Source organism: Protomyctophum parallelum (assembly GCF_964188405.1).
Source record: "Protomyctophum parallelum genome assembly, chromosome: 3".
Taxonomy (NCBI): Eukaryota; Metazoa; Chordata; class Actinopteri; order Myctophiformes; family Myctophidae; genus Protomyctophum; species Protomyctophum parallelum.
Genome location: NC_139698.1, coordinates 17,418,944 through 17,441,878, shown reverse-complemented (window position 1 = coordinate 17,441,878; position 22,935 = coordinate 17,418,944). Strand labels below are relative to the sequence as shown.

The 22,935-nt window shown below is 41.7% G+C and overlaps 1 protein-coding gene across 1 annotated transcript in view; it reads right to left on the bottom strand.

Annotated features, from left to right (window-relative positions):
* cpne4a (copine IVa) overlaps positions 1–22,935 on the bottom strand; it is a gene marked incomplete at its 3' end in the record, with an annotated part of 235,482 nt that overhangs the window by 78,957 nt on the left and 133,590 nt on the right. The window contains 2 exon segments of the mRNA XM_083761970.1: positions 9,480–9,578; positions 17,790–17,879. Of these exon segments, the coding sequence (XP_083618096.1) occupies positions 9,480–9,578; positions 17,790–17,879 (189 nt within the window).

Genomic DNA, 22,935 nt, shown 5'->3' with positions numbered 1-22,935 from the left:
ACATTTAAAGTTAGATAGACTATAGTCTATACTACATGGTGGTATAGGCATCCATGGATTTCCAGGGAATTCAACCCGAATCTGTAGACGGGGTCTGTACACAAAACACAATGTTTTGTGTTGACAATAACTACGAGGCAATAACAGCCATCATACTAGTAAATATTATGTATACTAGTTAAATTATCTAAACTCTGTGATTTGGCATAGACATTTTTCACGACACATAGGAAGAGTCTAAACTACATGCATAATAATAAAATATGGTTGAATGTTTCAAATACTGGATAGTTAGAATGGGTCATGCATGTTTTTAATACAAGCACCTTAACATCACCATGTCTGATGGTGCAGTGTGTAAATGTAACAGGTTATCTACATTGTGTATACTAAAGCATGTAATACTGATGTACCGATGTTTTTCCAAGAGTTCAGATCGTATAGTTTAGAAAATTGTGTAAGTCTATACTATACGAGGTCTTTAGATCATGGTCAGCACCAAATAGCATACCAAAAGTCTGTATCTTATGTTTATCAGGTTTTATTTTGATCAGAAAATAGACAATTATGCAGATGAACATACACTGTAGCACAACATCGAGCAAAATGTACAAGACAATGAATTCAGCAGGACATCAAATATACTCAGTCATCAACTATTTCTAATGTATATATATATATATAGATATATATACAATGATGCAATCAGGTCAATCATAGTGGTAATAGTTATGTCCTTGATTATTTTATTTTTTTTGATCATATCACGGTAAATCCTTCCAGTAATGCAAATAAGATGTACATAGCCTATGGATTCTTGACATTGGCAGTGGTCCTACCTCAATACCGTTAGTTCTCAATACCTTAATAACCCTCGGTATAAAATCATCAGTCCACAACTTGTTCATTAAATCTTTAAAATGATTGTAGAAGTAATATCGGGGCGTAATATTCAAACATGTGTGCTCGGTTTGACTAGAATGGTCTATGCGGCAGCCGTTGCAATCATCCTTCATCTGTTCGGTTATAGCGTTTGCGAGTAGTTGACCAACATGTATTTTCAGAATATCTGTAAGATTTGTGGGGTTTGTCCCAGCAAACTCATCCAAAGTCAGTGGCCAATTCAGGGGGTATGGCGGCGAAAGCAATGGTGTGTCGGAGGCTGGATGGGCATGGGGAGCAGTTGAATTTGGGGGTGATAGGTCTACCCTCTCAAAATACTCTGTGTCCCCCGCACCATAGCCCCAAAATGCCCTCTCAAAATGTTCATCGTTCTTCGGATCATAGTCGCAAAATGCCCGGGCATCATCATATTCATCGCTGTCCGTATCTGCAGTACTGATGTTATGCCACCACGGGGGGTGTATACATGGTCCATTGCGGGTCCATCCACCATGAGAGGTCCCTTCATTCGAGTTTGATTCTCCCAATGAAGAAGTAGAATCCTCCATGGTGCGTGAATGGCGCAATATACTGGCAATAATGAGTTAGCATTTTACCTATAGTGTAGGAGGGGGTGGGCTGGTAGCTGCAATTGTTGGTCCATCGGTTTCTAGATCAGAGTGGGGCGTGGGTGCATCGTTTTCTAGGGCGCTGTACGAATTATGATTTACAGGAGGGTTATCCATTGAGAATAATGTAGCGCCAGCTGGCTTTGGGAAATCGATAGACCTGCTCATTGGTATAGTGGGATCACCTCTCTCTTGACCCACTGTCACATAGGCACAAATGCGGAGCAATGAAGTTGAGATGGACATGTCTAGACCGCTACACTCACATCTCATCAAACCAACCTCGGAAAGTGAAGTGACCATCACAGAGTCAAAACAACCACAAGAATGGCACAGAATCAGTCAAAGATGGAGCCAACAACTAGAGAAACTTGCAAACGTTCACGAGGTTGATGACGTTGTCAAATGTGGTAATTTTATCATTGGGCTAGATGGTGAATTCCGCATAGCAAAGGGGGTCTACTTGGGGTTAAGAGAGGATGGCACTGAAGTCAAACCTGTATGTCGGCACTTCTTGTATATGGTACAACCGCACCGCCATAGTCTTCATCAATGGTCTCCTTCGCCTTCCAACATTTTCTTCCTGCACTACTCGTTGCATATATTGTTTGTCGGTGGTCCACCTGTCTACGTATTCCATAATCGGACAATTTCACTTTCCTTGTAACATCTGTAGGGTAAATTGTATAAATAAATAAAAAAATATATATATTTTTTTAAATGACAATAATACAATAGTTTGCCTGTCTTATTTTTTTTTCATCTATAGCTTACCAAACATCACATTCTGGGGTTTGATATTACAATGGAGAATTGGAGGATTCTGTCGATGAAGTGTGTTTAAACTATTGAGAAACTGTTTTGCGATCACCATTTCACAAAGACGGCCTCCAGGAAACTCATCTCTTAACTTAACGTATTCTTCCAGTGTGTATTCACATAATTCAAGAACAAGGTAGGCAAAGTTTTCATCCTCTATAAAGTCCACATATTGTGCAATGGAAGGATGATCAAGCTCTGGCCTGCATGAAAAGTATTTCTTCCCCTTCAGCATTCTCTTCACGGCGACTTCAGTGCCATCCTCTCTTAACCCCAAGTAGACCCCCTTTGCTATGCGGAATTCACCATCTAGCCCAATGATAAAATTACCACATTTGACAACGTCATCAACCTCGTGAACGTTTGCAAGTTTCTCTAGTTGTTGGCTCCATCTTTGACTGATTCTGTGCCATTCTTGTGGTTGTTTTGACTCTGTGATGGTCACTTCACTTTCCGAGGTTGGTTTGATGAGATGTGAGTGTAGCGGTCTAGACATGTCCATCTCAACTTCATTGCTCCGCATTTGTGCCTATGTGACAGTGGGTCAAGAGAGAGGTGATCCCACTATACCAATGAGCAGGTCTATCGATTTCCCAAAGCCAGCTGGCGCTACATTATTCTCAATGGATAACCCTCCTGTAAATCATAATTCGTACAGCGCCCTAGAAAACGATGCACCCACGCCCCACTCTGATCTAGAAACCGATGGACCAACAATTGCAGCTACCAGCCCACCCCCTCCTACACTATAGGTAAAATGCTAACTCATTATTGCCAGTATATTGCGCCATTCACGCACCATGGAGGATTCTACTTCTTCATTGGGAGAATCAAACTCGAATGAAGGGACCTCTCATGGTGGATGGACCCGCAATGGACCATGTATACACCCCCCGTGGTGGCATAACATCAGTACTGCAGATACGGACAGCGATGAATATGATGATGCCCGGGCATTTTGCGACTATGATCCGAAGAACGATGAACATTTTGAGAGGGCATTTTGGGGCTATGGTGCGGGGGACACAGAGTATTTTGAGAGGGTAGACCTATCACCCCCAAATTCAACTGCTCCCCATGACCCTCCAGCCTCCGACACACCATTGCTTTCGCCGCCATACCCCCTGAATTGGCCACTGACTTTGGATGAGTTTGCTGGGACAAACCCCACAAATCTTACAGATATTCTGAAAATACATGTTGGTCAACTACTCGCAAACGCTATAACCGAACAGATGAAGGATGATTGCAACGGCTGCCGCATAGACCATTCTAGTCAAACCGAGCACACATGTTTGAATATTACGCCCCGATATTACTTCTACAATCATTTTAAAGATTTAATGAACAAGTTGTGGACTGATGATTTTATACCGAGGGTTATTAAGGTATTGAGAACTAGCGGTATTGAGGTAGGACCACTGCCAATGTCAAGAATCCATAGGCTATGTACATCTTATTTGCATTACTGGAAGGATTTACCGTGATATGATCCAAAAAATAATAATAATCAAGGACATAACTATTACCACTATGATTGACCTGATTGCATCATTGTATATATATATATATATATATATATATATATATATATACATTAGAAATAGTTGATGACTGAGTATATTTGATGTCCTGCTGAATTCATTGTCTTGTACATTTTGCTCGATGTTGTGCTACAGTGTATGTTCATCTGCATAATTGTCTATTTTCTGATCAAAATAAAACCTGATAAACATAAGATACAGACTTTTGGTATGCTATTTGGTGCTGACCATGATCTAAAGACCTCGTATAGTATAGACTTACACAATTTTCTAAACTATACGATCTGAACTCTTGGAAAAACATCGGTACATCAGTATTACATGCTTTAGTATACACAATGTAGATAACCGGTTACATTTACACACTGCACCATCAGACATGGTGATGTTAAGGTGCTTGTATTAAAAACATGCATGACCCATTCTAACTATCCAGTATTTGAAACATTCAACCATATTTTATTATTATGCATGTAGTTTAGACTCTTCCTATGTGTCGTGAAAAATGTCTATGCCAAATCACAGAGTTTAGATAATTTAACTAGTATACATAATATTTACTAGTATGATGGCTGTTATTGCCTCGTAGTTATTGTCAACACAAAACATTGTGTTTTGTGTACAGACCCCGTCTACAGATTCGGGTTGAATTCCCTGGAAATCCATGGATGCCTATACCACCATGTAGTATAGACTATAGTCTATCTAACTTTAAATGTCAATAATACCTAATAGTAGCTATTGTAAAATGCCGTCAATCTACTCTAGTCATCGATCCGTATAATTGTAGGTGAACAACATAGTGTGTTCATCTAAAAATACATAGTCCACTCAACTCATTTCAAATTTAGTTACGCCAATATGATATACATGATTACTTTAAACATGTACCCTACCAGCATGAACTAACCGTACATTACTCAGTATTAACCCCAACCTCACAGCTCAAACGGCCACAGACATGCCCGGGGGATGCCTGAACCATGCACCATGCAAACACCATAAAATACACCCCCATGTACCAAAAATAATCCAAGTCATACATTAAAATAAACCATTAAGCCAACCTGAACCATGCAAATGCCACAAAACATACAATCACTTACCAAAATAATACAACTCATACCTTAAACAAATCAATAAGACATCATGAACCATGTAAAAATTCCCCAACCACATACCCACATACCAAAAATACATCACCACGTACCAAAAATAACCCATGTCATGCATTAAAACAAAACATTAAGACATCATGAACCGTGCAAATGTCACAAAATACACCACCACTTACCAAAAATACCCCAAGTCATACATTAAAACAAAACCTTAAGACACCATGAACCATGCAAATGTCACAAAACACCACATCACGTACCAAAAATAACCCATGTCATGCAATAAAACAAAACATTAAGACACCCTGAACCATGCAAATGTCACAAAACACCACAACACATACCAAGAATAACCCAAGTCATACGTTAAAACAAAACATTAAGACACCATGAACCATGCAAATGTCGCAAAACATCACATCACATACCAAAATAACCCCTGTCATACATTAAATCAAAACCTTAAGACAACCTGAACCATGCAAATGTCACAAAATACACCATCACGTACCCAAATAACCCCAGTCATACATTAAAACAAAACCTTAAGACAACCTGAACCATGCAAATGTCATAAAACACCACACCACATACCAAAAAAATAACCCATGTCATACAATAAAATAAAACATTAAGACAACCTGAACCATGCAAATGTCACAAAACACCACATCACATACCAAAAATAACCCAAGTCATACATTAAACCAAAACATTAAGACATCATGAACCATGCAAATGTCCCAAAACACCACATCACATACCAAAAATAACCCATGTCATACATTAAACCAAAACATTAAGACAACCTGAACCATGCAAATGTCACAAAACACCACACCCCATACCAAAAATAACCCATGTCATACATTAAACCAAAACCTTAACCCAACCTGAACCGTGCAAATGTCACAAAATACACCACCACTTACCAAAATAATACAACTCATGCATTAAAACAAAACCTTAAGACACCCTGAACCATGCATAACTCACAAAACACCACATCACGTACCAAAAATAACCCATGTCATGCATTAAAACAAAACATTAAGACACCCTGAACCATGCAAATGTCACAAAACACCACAACACATACCAAGAATAACCCAAGTCATACGTTAAAACAAAACATTAAGACACCATGAACCATGCAAATGTCACAAAATACACCACCACGTTCCAAAATAATCCAAGTCACACATTAAACCAAAACATTAAGACATCATGAACCATGCAAATGTCACAAAATACCCCACCAGCTACCAAAAATAACCCATGTCATACATTAAACCAAAACATTAAGACAACCTGAACCATGCAAATGTCACAAAACACCACACCCCATACCAAAAATAACCCATGTCATACATTAAACCAAAACCTTAACCCAACCTGAACCGTGCAAATGTCACAAAATACACCACCACTTACCAAAATAATACAACTCATGCATTAAAACAAAACCTTAAGACACCCTGAACCATGCATAACTCACAAAACACCACATCACGTACCAAAAATAACCCATGTCATGCATTAAAACAAAACATTAAGACACCCTGAACCATGCAAATGTCACAAAACACCACAACACATACCAAGAATAACCCAAGTCATACGTTAAAACAAAACATTAAGACACCATGAACCATGCAAATGTCACAAAATACACCACCACGTTCCAAAATAATCCAAGTCACACATTAAACCAAAACATTAAGACATCATGAACCATGCAAATGTCACAAAATACCCCACCAGCTACCAAAAATAACCCATGTCATACATTAAACCAAAACATTAAGACAACCTGAACCATGCAAATGTCACAAAACACCACACCCCACACCAAAAATAACCCATGTCATACATTAAACCAAAACCTTAACCCAACCTGAACCGTGCACAAAACACCACATCACATACCAAAATAATACAACTCATGCATTAAAACAAAACCTTAAGACACCCTGAACCATGCATAACTCACAAAACACCACATCACATACCAAAATAACCCCAGTCATACATTAAACAAAACCTTAAGACACCATGAACCATGCATAACTCACAAAACACCACATCACATACCAAAAATAACCCAAGTCATACATTAAAATAAAACATTAAGACAACCTGAAACATGCAAATGTCACAAAACACCACACCACATACCAAAAATAACCCATGTCATACAATAAAATAAAACATTAAGACATCATGAACCATGTAAAAATTCCCCAACCACATACCCACATACCAAAAATACATCACCACATACCAGAAATAATACAAGTCATACATTCAAACAAAACATTAAGACACCATGAACCATGCAAATGTCACAAAACATCACATCACATACCAAAATAATACAAGTCATACATTAAACAAGACATTAAGACACCCTGGACCATGCAAAATTCACCATACACACCAGCACGCACGCACACGCACACGCACACACACACACTCACACAGCCCCCAGCAAAAGCATGTCCCTGACAGGGTCCATATACGAACTATTGATCCCAGGACCACACACCCCAGATAGAATCAATACCGCTATCCCATAGCCTGCTCAGAAGAAGGGGGGTGCAATATGCCCACACATGGTATGCCTGGTCCCACACACCCATAGAATCAATATCACCATGCCGACTGAGTCATAAAGATAAGGATCACTGGTAGAAAGGATGAGGCAGGCCTGCATGCATACAAACGCATACCCCTGCACACACACACACACACACACACACACACACACACACACACACACACACACACACACACAGAGGATGCGAAAATTAGTTTCCCATATCTTTTGATTTGGGGGATGACTTGAACTGAGTGAAATGTGCTATTTCGCGACTGTCCCAAGAGATGCAGGACGGGTGGTCAGCCCACCTGACACAATAGTGGTGGTCCCCAGGTTGCTCTTAGTCAGAAGAATGGTGGTCTGTGGGTCAAAATCAGTTGAAAAACCCTGGTATAAGTGAATACATTTGTATATAATGAGAAAAGTAAGGGGTATAAGATAGTCCCCTGTGAAGCACCGATGATAAGCAGAATGATGTCGGACAGAGTATCATTAACACGGACCTGTTGAGGACGGTCATAGAGGAAGTCTCTGACAAGATGGACAAAACCACCATTTACCGTTATGTCATTGAGTCTCTGCAGAACGGTGTCTATCTGCAATGCATACTGCTGAAAGGAAACGTAAAATCAATAAAAAGCTGGCCTAGTAAGATGGGGACTTAGAGTTGGTTTGCCAAGGGGTTAAGCAGGCTGACAGTTGCATAATCAGTTCCTCCCTGACTTTTTATAACCAAACTGGAAATAATCTAAGCTGTAAGTCTTTTAGTTCAGTGACTCCAGAGTTCTTGGCAAAAGGTAGAATACATGACAATATTTGTCAGAGAGTCAACCACCAGAGGTGAAATCAATACGATCAGCTCGTTTGGATCCTATCATGCAAAATCAATACTCACACACAGACACACAGTCTGTGCACAACCAATTGCCACAAAGGAGGCCAAAATTACTTTCACTGGTTAATGAATAAATGTATATACTAGATAAACATGACTCCATCACAGTTTGAACCATATGGTCATTGATTGCCTCACACAAAAGCAGAACTACAATCATGATGACACTAACTGCCAAACTGGCAAACTGCCGTCCTCATGCAATCTGATGAGATCCTCAGATACCGGAAACTCCAATCAGCAAAATCAATATAATGACGTCATCGGAAAAAAGGGTTAGGCCACGCCCACCCTCTAGGGAGTGCCCTGAGAATGCCGAAATCGGGGTCCCTGGGGAGTAATAGTGCCCCTACATACTACTATTGTTGTTTTATTGCTGTGTTATTGTGCTGTTATATTTGCTATGGGGAATGTGTTGGATGGGCAGGATTAATGTTTTATGTGGGTTTTATGTTACATCATTTATTTGGTGTGTGTGTGTGTGTGTGTGTGTGTGTGTGTGTGTGTGTGTGTGTGTGTGTGGGGGAAGTTTGCTATTAGTAACCATGGCCATCATCCTTGCGTAATGCAGGGGTTCCCAAACTTTTTCATGTCGAGGACCCTTAAAATGACACTAATTATTCTGCGGACCCCCCTATTTGAAAAGATATGTCAGGGACCCCCATAAGAGAAGATTTTTACGGCTCCAGCAGTGATTTTCAGCCATTTTCATTTGACCCTGCCAGTTTGACATGCATTAGTCTACGGACTCCCATTTAATGGCATTTATAGCAGCTTTAATGGATAAAAAAATAGCAGTTGTATATGGCTTCAAGTTTCAGCACGGCACAGATGATTGCCCAGCACAGATTACAAACACACACACACACACACACACACACACACACACACACACATAACGGTACGCTCAACATGTGCATGCATGCGTGCGTGCACGCACCGACGCACGTACTGTACGCACACATGGAGACAAACAGGAAAACCTCATACCTGTCTTCCATCCATTGCTCCTTTCATCTCTTTGAAGGTCGCCTCGAACTCACCGATGTAGTCATGTTTCCCATTGGAGTCCCAGTCCCAGACTGTACACTGAGAGAGAGAGAGAGAGAGAGAGAGAGAGAGAGAGAGAGGGAGACTTTTATTTTCAATACTTGTATGGTTGTATGGTAACTGTCCTCATGCCATGATTTGTGACACCTGTTCCTTGAATCTTGCAGCTGTGATCTGTTGTCTCTCTTGTCTCTCTATAGCCAAATTTCAATATAATAATCAAACTGTCCTCGCCTTCGCGTCCTAGCACTCGCTGTTCTCGTGTGTGTGTGTGTGTGTGTGTGTGTGTGTGTGTGTGTGTGTGTGTGTGTGTGTGTGTGTGTGTGCGTGCATGTGCGTGTGCGTGCACGGTTCGAGGGTGACATTTTGATGGCTTGTGCGAGCAACTTGTTTGTCTGATCAGAAATGCGTTGCAAAAACCACGTTGCTCGTGGTTGAATTGAATCTCTCGGGACTCAATCAGCCGGCATGCAGTCGGCCAAAAGAAATATCTCTCTAAAGTTCTAAAAGCGTGAAGACTCTCTGGTGTGAATCGTTCTCGTGTTGTTTTCAGAATCCGCCCTGACGGCTACATCTTCGGCCTTTCGGGACTGTGTGTGCTACCATTAAAAGTAAAACTGCACTGCTTCCACACTCCTGTATTTGGCACCAACTCTCTCTCTCTCACACATAAAAAATGATATTATGTAACTATTGGTCCATGTCATAATGGTGGTCAATGGAAAAAAGGTTTAAAAATGTTTTAATTGAAAAGGAACACTACTTGTATAGAAATGCAATTTGTATATATGTTGCAGAAGTTATAGCAGAAACGGAGAACACATACAACAGCACAGTATTTTCAACCGCTTATCCGGAGTCGGGTCACAGGGACAACAACTCCAGACTTGGTCCGACTGTCATTAGTCCAACAAAAAAAACAAAACCCTAATAAAACTCTAACTGCAAACACGACGCATTGTTTTTTTTACAAAGTAAATAGGTATAATATTACTGTTTTGGCAGAGTGTAATGCCTTACACCACCCGTTACTGGGAAAAGTAATACTAGTATTACAGTAATATATTACTAGTAACTGCTGGTGGGGATTGCCCATGAGTCAGACATCCAGTTTGTTAGACCTGCATGGCCGGTTAAGATTCATCCGTGCAGCGGGTTAAAAATTGCCTGTGACTTTCTATGAGTTTGGGGTTAGGTTAGGCTTTGGGATAGTGTTAGTAATGGTCTGACAAACGGAAGGTCGGACCAATGACATGTTGCCTTTAAACCCAAACCACAACAGTAGGGACCCCCTCGGGGGAATTTATTTTTTAATATTCAGCGATTTCACTTAGTTCAAATGTCACTTCTTTTTTTGTTTTGTTGATAATCCTCCCTACTATAGTGTGCTGACCATATAAGGAGTTCCTCCCTGTCCCCAGTTAACCCCTGGCGGTAAAAAAAACAAACATAGGTTTCGGTGGCCCAGCCTTCATCCAATCAGGATAGAGAGGGGCCTTCTGCCAATCATGATCGAGCGGGGGCGGGCCTTGGTGTGTGTGTGTGTGTGCTGTTGGCCTGTCGCGTGTCCCATCACTGTAGTGCGTGCATGTGCACATCTTGTTACCGGGGCGGACCAGGGTTTTTTTTCCCAAATCACCCAAATCACTGAATGCTCCATTAAGGTCAAACCTTGAAAAACGTCTCGTCCCTACCCGACCCTTTGGTGTGGTTTGGGCTTAGTTTACAGTAGGAAAATGACAACAGAAACTAATGCATGCAATGCATATAACCATAACCATAATAACCATAACCCATTAAGACCTGAGGTAGATTCTACAAATGTGTCGAGGGACTGCCATTGGATTTTCTTGATTTCTTTTTCACGTCATATGAAAGCAGGGAACAGGCTTGAAAGGTTGAGGTTCACTTCTGTGGTCTCTAACATTACACCTAGCTATACATGTTTAAGCATTAATTTCATATTTGCATGTCAATTTCAGCTCTGACAATTATTTCAGACATGCTCTAGTATGTGAAGAGTCTACCTGTGCTCATTTTTGAAAGAAAAAAAAAGTTTTTCTCCTCTGGTGAAAAGCTGGAATTTGTGCGATGGCAGTCTCTCAGTCTGGTCATAAATGTCTTTGCAATCCTATAACGTGGTTTTCTGAAAAAAAACATATATGTTGCCATGTTGGCGCCGGTGCCTCAAACCTTTTCCTGTCAACTATTTGCACACATTTTCAAAAGCCAAGTACAAAATGACACAGCTGCTTTGTGAGTGGTGCAACCACAACAATAGACAGCTATGTGTGTCCCCGCAGGGTCAGTCCCTGGGTCTGTCTGTCCAAGCACGAAAATAGCGTTATAGCGTTTGTTCACCACCAAGTGTCACTGTTGCACAGCCTAACACACTGACACAGTGCAGTACAGTACAGTATAGTACAGTACAGTACAAATAATAATAATAATAAATAATAATAATAATAATAATAATAATAATAATAATAATATTTACATTGCACTTTTCATTCACAAGGAATCCCAGAGTGCTACATGGTTAAAAACATATAACCTATCATAGAAGGGGTTAACAAAAAAGAAAAACAGTGCAAAGTGACAGTTCCAACACAAAAAGGCCTTCCGAAACAGGAAGGTTTTCAGGCCTGCTTTAAAGCATTCCACAGTCTGCGGCACTGCAGGTCCATGGGGAGGCTGTTCCATAGGCGTGGTGCTGCTGAGCAAAAAGGCCTGGTCACTTCAGACTCACTTCAGACGGGTCAGATTTTTACCAGCTGCAAGCTGGTCAATATGAGCTTGCCAGAGTTCCGACCGGGTAGTACACACTGGAGATCATTTTCTGGTGAGCCTGTTCTGTTGCCAAGCCTGCATAATTCCAGCCTAACGTGGATTCATTCACAGTTGCTTGCCCGGTTTGGTTTTTGGAGGCTGCTTAGCTTATTTCTGTCACGACAGTTGCCACCACTGGCAACAACCCATAACATCCCATCGTCTGCACGGCATGGCTAGTCGAGCAGTTCTGATTGGCTGCCTCGTCTCCAGCCATGTTGCCTCAGAATTCTTTAGGGTCACTACTTTGAGCATAACAGCGGAGAGCTGTTGCAATAATGCAGCTGGTAATTAATTGATTTAATCAATTTGGGCTTGTTTCAGTTTTAATCGGTTAAACTGGCAACGTTCAACGTGAAGGACCAGCTCTGAGTCTCAGAGAGAGAGAGAGAGAGAGAGAGAGAGAGAGAGAGAGAGAGAGAGAGAGAGAGAGAGAAGAGAAGAAAAATACAATGTGCGTGCGTCTGCGCTGGAACAACTGATCAAGTTGCATTTGGCTCTTGACACCCATATAGACCTTTTAATTTTTCCACAGTTTGTCCATGTGAACTGAATGGTGCAATTTCCCCCCCCCCCCCACCTCTCTCTCTCTCTCTCTCTCTCTCTCTCTCTCTCTCTCTCTCTCTCTCTCTCTCTCTCTCTCTCTCTCTCTCATATTAGCAGGCAGCACTACCCTTTCTCTCTGTTTCTGGCGCCCCCTACTGGTATTAATAAGTCACATACTCGTGCTCATGACCATTGACCACTGATATATAGGTGTACACGGACATTGCTGGTTGTAGGAGTGGTTGCACCACTCAAAAATGCGCGAGGCCGTTTGAGTGTGTAATGTGCTGTTACAGAGAGGTCAGGAGAGCTCGTCACAAGGCACGCACGCACGCACGTGTGCACGCACGCACGCACGTGTGCACGCACGCACGCACGTGTGCACACGCGCGCATGCACGCACGTGTGCATGTAATTTCCTATGCTGCTGGTTTCTGTATTGTATTGTCCTTCTTGTTTATGTATCTATGGTTGTCTGTATGCTGTTGAGTATGAACCAAGACAAATTCCTATCAACTTGTTGACATGGCAAATAAATTATTGAATCTTGAATCTTGTGCACACGCTCGCACACACACACACACACACACACACCTTGGCAGTTTGCTCATTACGGTTACTGGAGTCAAGTCAGCAGCTGTCCAATTAACTCAGAGCGGATTTGCAGACACGTTGCGTGCGTGCGTTTGTACGTGCGAGTGTTCATGGACTATGGAGAGGAAGAAAGAAAGGTCTTTCTGTAAATGTCAAATGACTTACGTAGCATCTATAACACTACATGAAGGCCTGCAGGCTCGCAGGCAGAGTTCAGTTAGTTGCAAAACATGTTGCAAGTATAGCGTGCGTGCGTGCGTGCATAAAAGTAGTAATAATATTGGAGTAGAAATATTGGAAATTTAAAATACTCCAGCAAAGAACAAATACCTCACAATTGTACTTAAATACAGTGCTTATAAGTAAATGCACTTAGTTACTTTCCACGTGTGTCGTCCACAGTAACAGTCTTTGTATTGAGTTGTGCTTTCATGTGAAATGTACCCATTCTGCAAACTGTTAATAAATACTTCAATCAATCAATCAATTAATCAATCAATCAATCAATCAATCAATCAAATGTCATATTTACTGTATATGTAATGTACTTTTACTTAAGTACTGTAAGTACAATTTTGAGGTATTTGTACTTTACTTGAGTATTTCCAATATCCAGTACGTGTACTTCTATACTCCACTACATCCCAGAGCCAAGATTTGTATTTTTACTCCACTACAATTATTTGAAAACTTTAGTTACTAGTTACTTTGGCGATTTACAATTTGATTAGAGAACATACATTAACCACTTCAACCCTATACATTTTGGCCATTTGAAAATAGCCGATCTACAAGCTCACAATGTGTCGCAATGCGACGCATTGAGAGCTTGTAGATCTGCTATTTTCGATAGAATTGTTGGGACATTCTGCAATATGAGTACTTTTACTTTTAGTTCTTGAAGTACATTTTGATGCCGATACTTTTGTACTTTTACTCAAGTACATTTTCAATTCCGTACTTGCACTTGTAACGGAGTAGTTCTACATTGCAATATTACGTTTTAAAAAGTAAAAGTAAAAAAACTGAGTAGGCTACTTTTTCCACCACTGTTTTCATTACAGAGCCTAATTAGTCCTCTCCACAGTGAAGGCTACTCTCTTCCTGCGGTCCCAAACACTCAAACGTAATCAAATAAAAAAGTTAACGGCAACAGTAACAGTACAAACACTAAAGAAATGAAAGGGTCACTAAATCCAAGTGTTTAGGTTCTAAACACCTTTTAAACATGTCACGTTGTTTAGATTAGAAACGGAAGAACAAAACACCCAGAGCAAGGCAAGGCTATAGGACGGAGTTCTCCGTTCAGTCAATTAGTAACGTCCAGCACTCAGGATGGAGATTGATCAAAAGGACAGAGATGTATCAGAACCCATCGCATCGCTCCACAGGCTGGGAGGGCCTGTCGGACAACATTCAATGTTATTTACCGGTGGTAAACGTCATCGAAAATTCTCCCCCCCATTTCAGCCGATGAGACCGAGAATCTTAAAACGTGAATAACTCTCGATCTAAATCATATAACGTCCAATTCTAAGCGAAGATTATGTGTTAGACGGCCCATCGCGGTCCCGTTGCTAGTCGCGTTAGAATTAGTCATACCTCCCGTTGTTGTCGATCGCATCAGGAGTGTTTTGGCTACATCCAGCTACTTCCGCTACATCCGGGATAGCATCCGGTCCGTCGCTAAATGTGCTCCGCTGCTATAAATCGCTGGGCGCTCTGATTTAATGGATTAAATAACCCTGGGCGTTCAGGGTGTGTTAATCGCCAGTAACACTTTTTAAACACATATGTTTAGTAGTCATATATGTGTATTACTTAGAACACTAGGGGCTGTATTTTGCGTGTCTTAAGTACCAGGTCTTATTACCTAACTTGAGTAAACTAAAGACCTGGAGGCGTGATCAATGCCATTTGGCTATTCTGATTGGCCAAAGAGCATTGACCACGCCTCCAGGTCTTTAGTTTACTCAAGTTAGGGAATAAGACCTGGTCCTTAAGACACGCAAAATACAGCCCTAGGTGTTTTCCTGAGGTGTTTGCGGTAACCCGTGCTCTACTGTATTTTATATCCATAAATAAACATTTTGCATTTAACTATTACACACTAGTGTTTAGGTTTTAAACGCGTCACATGTTCCAGAGATTTACAGTGACTGTATATACATCGTATACCGCCGACAGCAATTATTTTATTGAGGACAAAGAGAACAATAACAAAACAATCGCCGCCGTTTCGGATGGCAAATTTTCCTTCTTCAGGCATTTAAAAAGGGATTAAAATTATTATGCTATGCTTGTTTCTCTGACTGTCCTCAATACATAATTGGCATCGGCTAGCTGCAGTACTCGTTGACTATTTATATGCAAATATCATGACCAATGGCATTGAAATGGCATTGCAATGAACATCACTGATGACGTTTAGGTGAAAAAATAACAGAAAAAAATAATAATAATTTAGTAATTAATTAAAATAAAATTGTTGCTAAAAAGCAACGCTGGGTCTTAGAGGGTTAAAGAGAGAATACCATGACATAGGCTAATTGTATTACATTATACATTCCTATGGAAACACTCCCAAGAAAATAGCCGATCTACAAGCATGTGAGCTTGTAGATCGGCTATTTTCTCGACTCACTCTTGTGTGACGAAGTAGGCTGCTAAAAAAACCCCACATCTAAACTTGAAATACGGAGAGAAGAGCGATCTATACCGTGTGCGGTAGAAACGTAAACTTCAAAGACATTTTAACGTCTCCTCCCACACGAGAGCGAGCTGACGGAGCTGTCGGTTTGGGTAAAACATTTAGCAGCCGCGCATTATAATGACTTACAGAGGCTATACAGTTAAAGTTACAATACGTCGTTCGCTAGGAAACAGCGCCTGGTAGCAGTAGCAGTTTAATGCCTTATTGCTTCCATTCATCACTGAAACATGTCCTCGTGGGGTTTGGGGAGAGAGAGAGAGAGAGAGAGAGAGAGAGAGAGAGAGAGAGAGAGAGAGAGAGAGAGAGAGAGAGGAGAAAAATAGCATGTAGATAGGCGCACGCATGTAGCTACGCAAACGCCAAAACAATTTGGTAGACCGACCGACGGAGCAACAATTGAAGTCGAGAGAGCTGCAAAACAGCTGTTTCTACACGCCTTAATTCCCCTGATGATTTTCGAACAGAGGAATCACAAGTCATGGATTCCTAACGCGAGCTGACGTTTTATTTGATCAGTATGTTGTTACTTTATAGCTGGCCCTGAGGCGATATCTACAGTTAAATCAATGGCTCTTATTTCATGGCGGTCAGTCTCATGATTAAGCCATTCTGTACGGGAACCGCTTTTGGTGTTTCGAGCATTATGTTATTCTTTAGCTATTGAAAAATAGCAGATCTACAAGCCCATAGCACGGCACCGAGTGCCACGCTACGAGCTTGTAGGTCTGCTATTTATTATTTTTGATCGTGAAAATGTGGCGCACATCTCTGAATATACTGTATATTCTTTCAGAGCGGACGTTTTCAACTCAGATCTTTGCTTCCGGGGGGGGGGGGGGTCACTGGAACAACATATTTTCAGATGGGGATCGGCGGTGCAGGCCATCATTTTTGGGGTTCCTTGACATGGAATATTGAGCACCACTGATATTAGAAACATTAGGTATTTCAGATTATTATTATTTTTAAATGTCAACGTAAGGTCCTAAATGGGTTAAAACTCTGTTTCTAAATGACCGGGCAGACATTACAATGTGCTGGGGAAGGGGGGGGGGGGGGGGGGGTTCAGTGCCTGCAGGGCCCCTCGGGGGGTGGGGGGTGCTGCTAATCCAGCCCTGTTCACAGACAAGCACTTTTATTGTAATGTTAGCTTAGTTCTCAACCTGTTCCGGTTCAGGGCACACTTGAAAGTCATGAATGGTAAATGGTGCATTTCAGTGTTGTAGTGGTACTTGTCAAAGTGGGGGGACGCCCCCCGTAAAACACATGCACACGCGCGTGCATTTGCGTGCACGTGCGCATCGTGCATGGACGATTTAGAAACGGGGTTTACAATGCTTAACCATATCCATTAAAAAAATACATCTTTTTGCCAAAAATATATATATTTTAGACGTGAGAGAACTGGGGGGATGGCGCCCCCCCCCCCCCACACACACACACACACACACACACTACACCACTGGTGCATTTATATAGCACTTTTGTCCAAAGCGCTTCCAGCCAGAACCAGCCAATCATATTATTTGATGCTCACCACCGTGCGTGCGTGTGTGCGTGCGTGCTACCTGTATCTTGCGTTCATGGTGTCCACTGCAGAGAGAGTTGAGAGACACCCTGAATGTCTGCCACACTGGATTCAGATTGTTCATTACAGTCTGGGGGGGGGGGGGGAGAGAGAGAGAGAGAGAGAGAGAGAGAGAGAGAGAGTGAGAGAGAGAGAGAGAAATGTTTTTTAATAAATAAGGACAAACTCTACATGACATTTTCAAATGTCAGCATACTCTGTTATAGCTCCAAATACATAGATTCCAAAGGCAACATTTTCAACCTGTAAGTGTAGCAGTCTGCATGACCCTCTGTAAGAGGTTCTATCTGAAAGAGAATGCTGGAGAGATGCTATATAGCTCTCCATGAACACACAGGTTCAAATAGCCTGGCTATAAAGCCAGACGAAAACGTTGGAAAATGTTGAATTAGTTTGGGAGCTTTGAGGGGCTCCGTGTGAGGGGGATATTATTCAACCTCTCTGTGCTTCCCGGCTCTTTATCCGACACCTGTCAAAACCTGTCCCTCAAAAAAATGGTAACAGAAGAGCCTCGTCGAAACACCGGCGAGACGGGAGACTCATCAACATTATTCATGAACTCTTGACTTCTTGTACTGTATATCTACGAGAGACTGACTTGAACATTGACAGCAGCTCCACCTCCGAAACTTTTCACATTTAATTTCTGCTGCTTTTTTTTTAATAAATAAATGGCCAGTTTGAAAATCCAATATCTATACTGTTGTTTTCTTTTTTGTGGACAATGGAAGGGTATAATAGGTATATATATGCTGCGTTTTGTCCGTGATTGATGTTCGCTGCCGTTCAGGAAGGTATAGATTTCAAGTTGGAACTCACGAATAAGACCTCTTTCACACAGCAACTAAATTTAATACTAAATATATATATAATATATTGCTATAAACTTTAGCAATTAAAGTTAAAACATAAACATTTGCAGACTTAGCTTGCAGAGCAGAGCATAAAATAGGATTCAGTTGGTTTCGTTTTTTTTTTTAAGGTTTGAACAATTCTTTCTCTCCAGTGAAAAAGTTAAATTCATTGACAATAAACGCATGGTGACAGGGTTACCACCCACGCCTAAACGGCCCCCATCCTCGGGCTGTGAGGTCATTATGGTTTTAATTAGTTTAGTGGATTGGCTCAGTTTAATTATTATATGCGTAGACTTTTCTTTTAAGGCTTTTTACTTCATTTTATTCCACACTTTCGCCGCACAAACGGAGAGACCAAACAGTATTATGGAACAAAAACCAAGCAAGGTACAAACAGCAATAAATGGAAAAGGAGAGAGAGAGAGAGAGAGAGAGAGAGAGAGAGAGAGAGAGAGAGAGAGAGAGAGAGAGAGAAATCAGCATGCCAACTCAACCTCGACAGCGCTGCTCTCCTGCTGCTCGGAGAGTCGTTACTTACAAGTCAACTCTCGGTGAAGACTTCTAAAACATCTCCCCTAGGAGCTCGGTTCTGTCCAGAAAGTTAGTAAACCTGTGGTGGGAATCCATTGATCCCAGGCCCAACGCACGCCCTGGAGCAATCTGCTTTTTGAGGTCTTCAATATAAGACCTCTCCTTACCGTGGATTCCACTTGTTTGAATCCGTAAGGGCCGATTCATACTCCTATTTTAGAGCTGAATAAAAGTCGGCTCGGCGCTGTAGAGCCTACAATTTGACGTCATTTGAGGTTCGGGGGGGGGGGGGGGGGGGGTAGGTTGATTCGGTCTGGTTTATTAACCAGGCTGGGGGGGGGGGGGGGGGTACCGTCCTAAAGTCGGCTCTTCGGTGCTACTGAAAATGTCTGACGAGCCAAAATCATTTCGGCACTACAGCACCGAGACAGCGGTAAGATAGTATGAATCGGCCCTAACTCCCTCATAGATTTGGTGACGGCACGAAAGACACCCAAGGTGAAATCGGATTCATCTCCACCTTTTCCGCACAGTCCGGCTACTCCTTCATGGAGTGCACAGAGGGGTGGCCGATGGGAACCGCAAGGTTGCCTGTTCGAACCTATGAGCTCCCCCATGAGTTGGTGTCGATGTGTCCTTGAGCAAGACACTGAACAACCAAATTGCTCCTGATGTGATGGCTATAGTGCCTTGCATGGTTTCTGCCGCCATCCGTGTATATGAATGTGTGTATGTGAATGGGTGAATTGATGCACAATCTATGCGAAGCGCCTTGGATAAAGGCGCTATATAAATGCACCATTTACCATTTTACCACAGACACTTGTGTTTAACATTTGCAATAAACACGTGGTATGATCTGAGCACCCCACAGATGAAACAGTTTGAGAATCAGTGAGGTACACGCTCTGTTTTATTAGTATTTTAGTATTTACTGCTCTCCATATGGCAGGTTTAAAGAGTGAACTTCTGTACCAGCTGCTTCAAACACCATGAGGTTTCATGTGATTCACGTCCAGATGATCATTCCCTGTGCCGTTAAAATCCCACCCAGGAATAACCAGAATTGGCCTGCATGGGCCGGCCGAGCGGTCCAGGCACCTACTGTATAGGCTGGTAATCCAGCCTGACAGCGTGTTGCGGGTTCGAGTCCAGATCCTACTGTAATCTATCAATAAAGGCAAAAAGCCACAAAAAATATGTACAAAAATGTAAAAAAAGGGAATAACAAGAATTGCCACACATGCCTCCGCCAACTATAGTTGTGGTTTACAAATATCATATTATTGCTGTCGGGCAGAAGTCTCAATACTGTATCTCCATCTTTTCAACTTTGTTGTTTGCTGAGGAAAAGTGGCAAGAATAGCAAAACACCCCCTAGGCCATCGTGTTACCTGATCCTATAGCTGCTCCTGATTCTGGTGGTCTGGTTTTTGGCAGCACATTTCTATTTTAGTTTTAGTCATAGTCTCTTGAATAGTTTGCACTTATTTTTTGTGCACATTTTAGTCACCCGGAATGTTTTAGTGTTAGTCTAGTTTGAGTCCACTAAATGTCATAATATTTGAGTGGACTAAATCTACAGTTGATTTAGTCGACTAATTTGGCGGGCCTTGCTGCCGTCGAAATGATATATTTTACAGTTGCCCGAAATAGCCAATCTACAAGCTAGCCGATCTACAAGCTCACGTGTCGTGCTGCGAGCCTGCGACGCGTTGTGAGCTTGTAGATCGGCTATTTTCAACATGCAAACAAGTGTAAAATGACTTATACTGGATCTCTTGTCCACTTAGTCTTAGATTTGTTGACAAAATAGCTTAGTTTTCATGTAATTACATTTTCGTCTGTGAAAAAAAGGTAGTCGACGAGCATTTTTCGTCTTAGTTTTAGTCAACAAAATCAACACCATTCTGGTCCCTGGCCACTCCAGCTGCACCTCGTCCTTGTGATTACTCCCATGTGTGTACAGTAGCTACTATAGCTACCCATCTGTTCCTTCAGTGTCTGTTAGTTCATTGTTCCAGCGTACAATTTGTCTGCGTTGGCAGTGTACCTAGAGAGGAAACAGCTGGAAACGGTGGTACGCACGGCGTCGACCTCCCATCTGTCTCCTCTATCTACTCCACTCGCACCAAGCGTAGAAGCTGCTTTGTAAAACGATGAACTGCGAGGAATTGCTATTTATGTAGGCCTACCATTAATTGTGATGTTGCATTCTTCTTATTTATTGGTCTCTCTCATGAATTTTTACATTTTGCATCCTGCTACACTAATAGCCAGCGCAACACCCCATCCTTTATTCCGCCTTCTCCTACCAAACCACACCGTTTGCAAACATCTCACTATGCACAACACCAACAGCATGCCTGTCCAGACATCAACCACTACTTTGCATCCATGCAACTGTCATATTTACAGTAGGCTACAATACCCATTTATATGAAAGAACACATTATTGCACCACTAGCCTAAGTGACGTTTTGCCCCTATTTGGGGGGCCCTGGGGGGACATTAAGGCCAATATGGCCAATCAGGGCTTACGTGGCCAATTGGCCCTTAACCCATTTTGACCTGACGCCGCATCGGTGTCGCCTTTTAGATCTACAAGCTCATAGTGCGCACTATGAGCTTGTAGATCTGCATTTTTTTTTAATTTGTCAAAATGTGTGCAAATCTTTGAATATATATTCTTTCACAGTGAACATTTTAACTCAAATATTTGCTTCTGGGGGGTCCCTGGAACAACATCTTTTGAGATGGGGGTCCACAGCCAAATACAGATAATTCTGGGGGTCCTTGACATGAAATAGTTTGAGAACCACTGACATAGAAACATGAGGTGTTTCAGAAAACTGTCAGGATTTAGAAGACTTTTGCAGAATCGTCCACAGGTCTAAATGGGACTGGGTTAATGGGCCCCCAAGGAGCCCCCTTCAAGACGAGTAATGATAATTCCATTATCATAATTATTATTAAAAAAATATAATTTTAATGTGCTGGGCTGCCATCAGTCAGTTTTAGTTTCACGTTCTCACCTGATGCAGAGATGTTAATCATGTCAAGTGCCCTGACTGCCCTACCACCATGTCACTGTGACCTCGTTAAGCTAATAACCTAGCTTGTTGCAGTGCAGCAGCTCCCAACAACTTGATTTGAGACAGGCAGCAAGCATGGTAAGTTCACCCCCCATGGTCCCACACAATTTCCAATCAATGTGATTATTAAGTAGTATAGGCTGTAGCTATAGCTAGTACTACTAGTGCTGAAGCTGAAGCTTGCATGTTACTGCATTAGCTGTTTCTCACCTCAACAGTGTCTTGGTACATACAGTATATAGTGTAGATTACTGTTTAAGCTTAAAACAAGTAGACCTAATGCACTATTCAGCCTAGCAGAACCAACCTCTAATTCAATCAGCTATCAGGTGTGTTGAAGGTAAATGGAATGACATTTTAATTTAATGTTGTCTTTAAGCTGTTTTTTCCCATTTTAGCTATTCTAGATTTGAGCTGGACAGAGAGTGTCCCAAACCAAGCTGACATGCCATATCTAATAATGCTACCTAGCACTGCGTCATAGAAGGTTGACATGACTCCCTTGCTCACCAAAGAGCAAGCGTCAGATAGTCCACATGGACGTTCCATTTGAGCTGGTTGTCCATTTGGATCATCATCATCATCATCATCATCATCGACCCCTCAGGTCTTCCACTGCTGGCCTGCTCGCTTTGCCTAAATA